Below are 710 nucleotides of genomic sequence, written 5' to 3'. Positions count from 1 at the left end.
TGGGGGTTTGGAAATGGATCACCCTCTATCAAATGGGATGTGGGTTTGGAAATGGATCACCCACGATCAAACAGGATGGGGGGTTGAAAATGGATCGCCCTCTATCAAATAGGATGGGAGGTTGGAAATGGATCACCCACGATCAAATGAGAGGCAGGGTTGTTCTCCTGTCCTGACCTTCCCATGATGCTGAGGAGACGACAGCTTGGGATTGGCTCAGCCTGTCAGTTGCCAATAGCAACGGTTGGATAGTTGAGCAGTGACAGAATGTGGCTGATGGGTTTAATGGTGTCCAATGGTTCCCATTCCAGGAATTGGCCAAACACTTTGATAAAAGTGCGGAGGGCTACGAGATGGTGAAAGAAGCGTTAATCACCATGACGGCCGTGGCCTGGTACATCAATGACATGAAGAGGAAACAAGAACAAGCAGTAAGGTTACAGGTAAAAAACAGGAGGAGCCGACACTCTCAACCCGAACCTGCGGCAAACTCAATCTGGGAGGGAGGAGGGTCAAGGGGAACTGAACTTAAAGTGAAGTTCTGGCCAGTGAACGGTGAGAGTGTGTTACTCGGTGTTACACACAAGCTCCGGTACAGGCCTTATCCCATTTCACGTTGATGGACACATCTTCAGTCACCAGAGAGCACCGTTTCTTTCAACTTACTCAAACATCCTCAATTGTCTCCCCCCCCCCCCGTATCCATCTCC

General features: G+C 49.7%; 1 protein-coding gene across 1 annotated transcript in view; it reads left to right on the top strand.

The window, feature by feature from the left end:
• LOC109926462 (pleckstrin homology domain-containing family G member 3-like) overlaps positions 1-710 on the top strand; it is a gene marked incomplete at both ends in the record, with an annotated part of 7,935 nt that overhangs the window by 3,795 nt on the left and 3,430 nt on the right. The window contains one exon of the mRNA XM_048594075.1: positions 312-443. Coding sequence (XP_048450032.1) covers positions 312-443 — 132 coding nt within the window. The remainder of the gene's footprint in view (positions 1-311; positions 444-710) is intronic.

The sequence above is a fragment of the Rhincodon typus genome, unplaced genomic scaffold, assembly GCF_021869965.1.
Source record: "Rhincodon typus isolate 14 unplaced genomic scaffold, sRhiTyp1.1 hic_rhity00005723, whole genome shotgun sequence".
In the NCBI taxonomy this organism is placed as follows: Eukaryota; Metazoa; Chordata; class Chondrichthyes; order Orectolobiformes; family Rhincodontidae; genus Rhincodon; species Rhincodon typus.
Note: the sequence above shows the minus strand (reverse complement) of the source record. Positions and strands in the feature narration are given on the sequence as shown.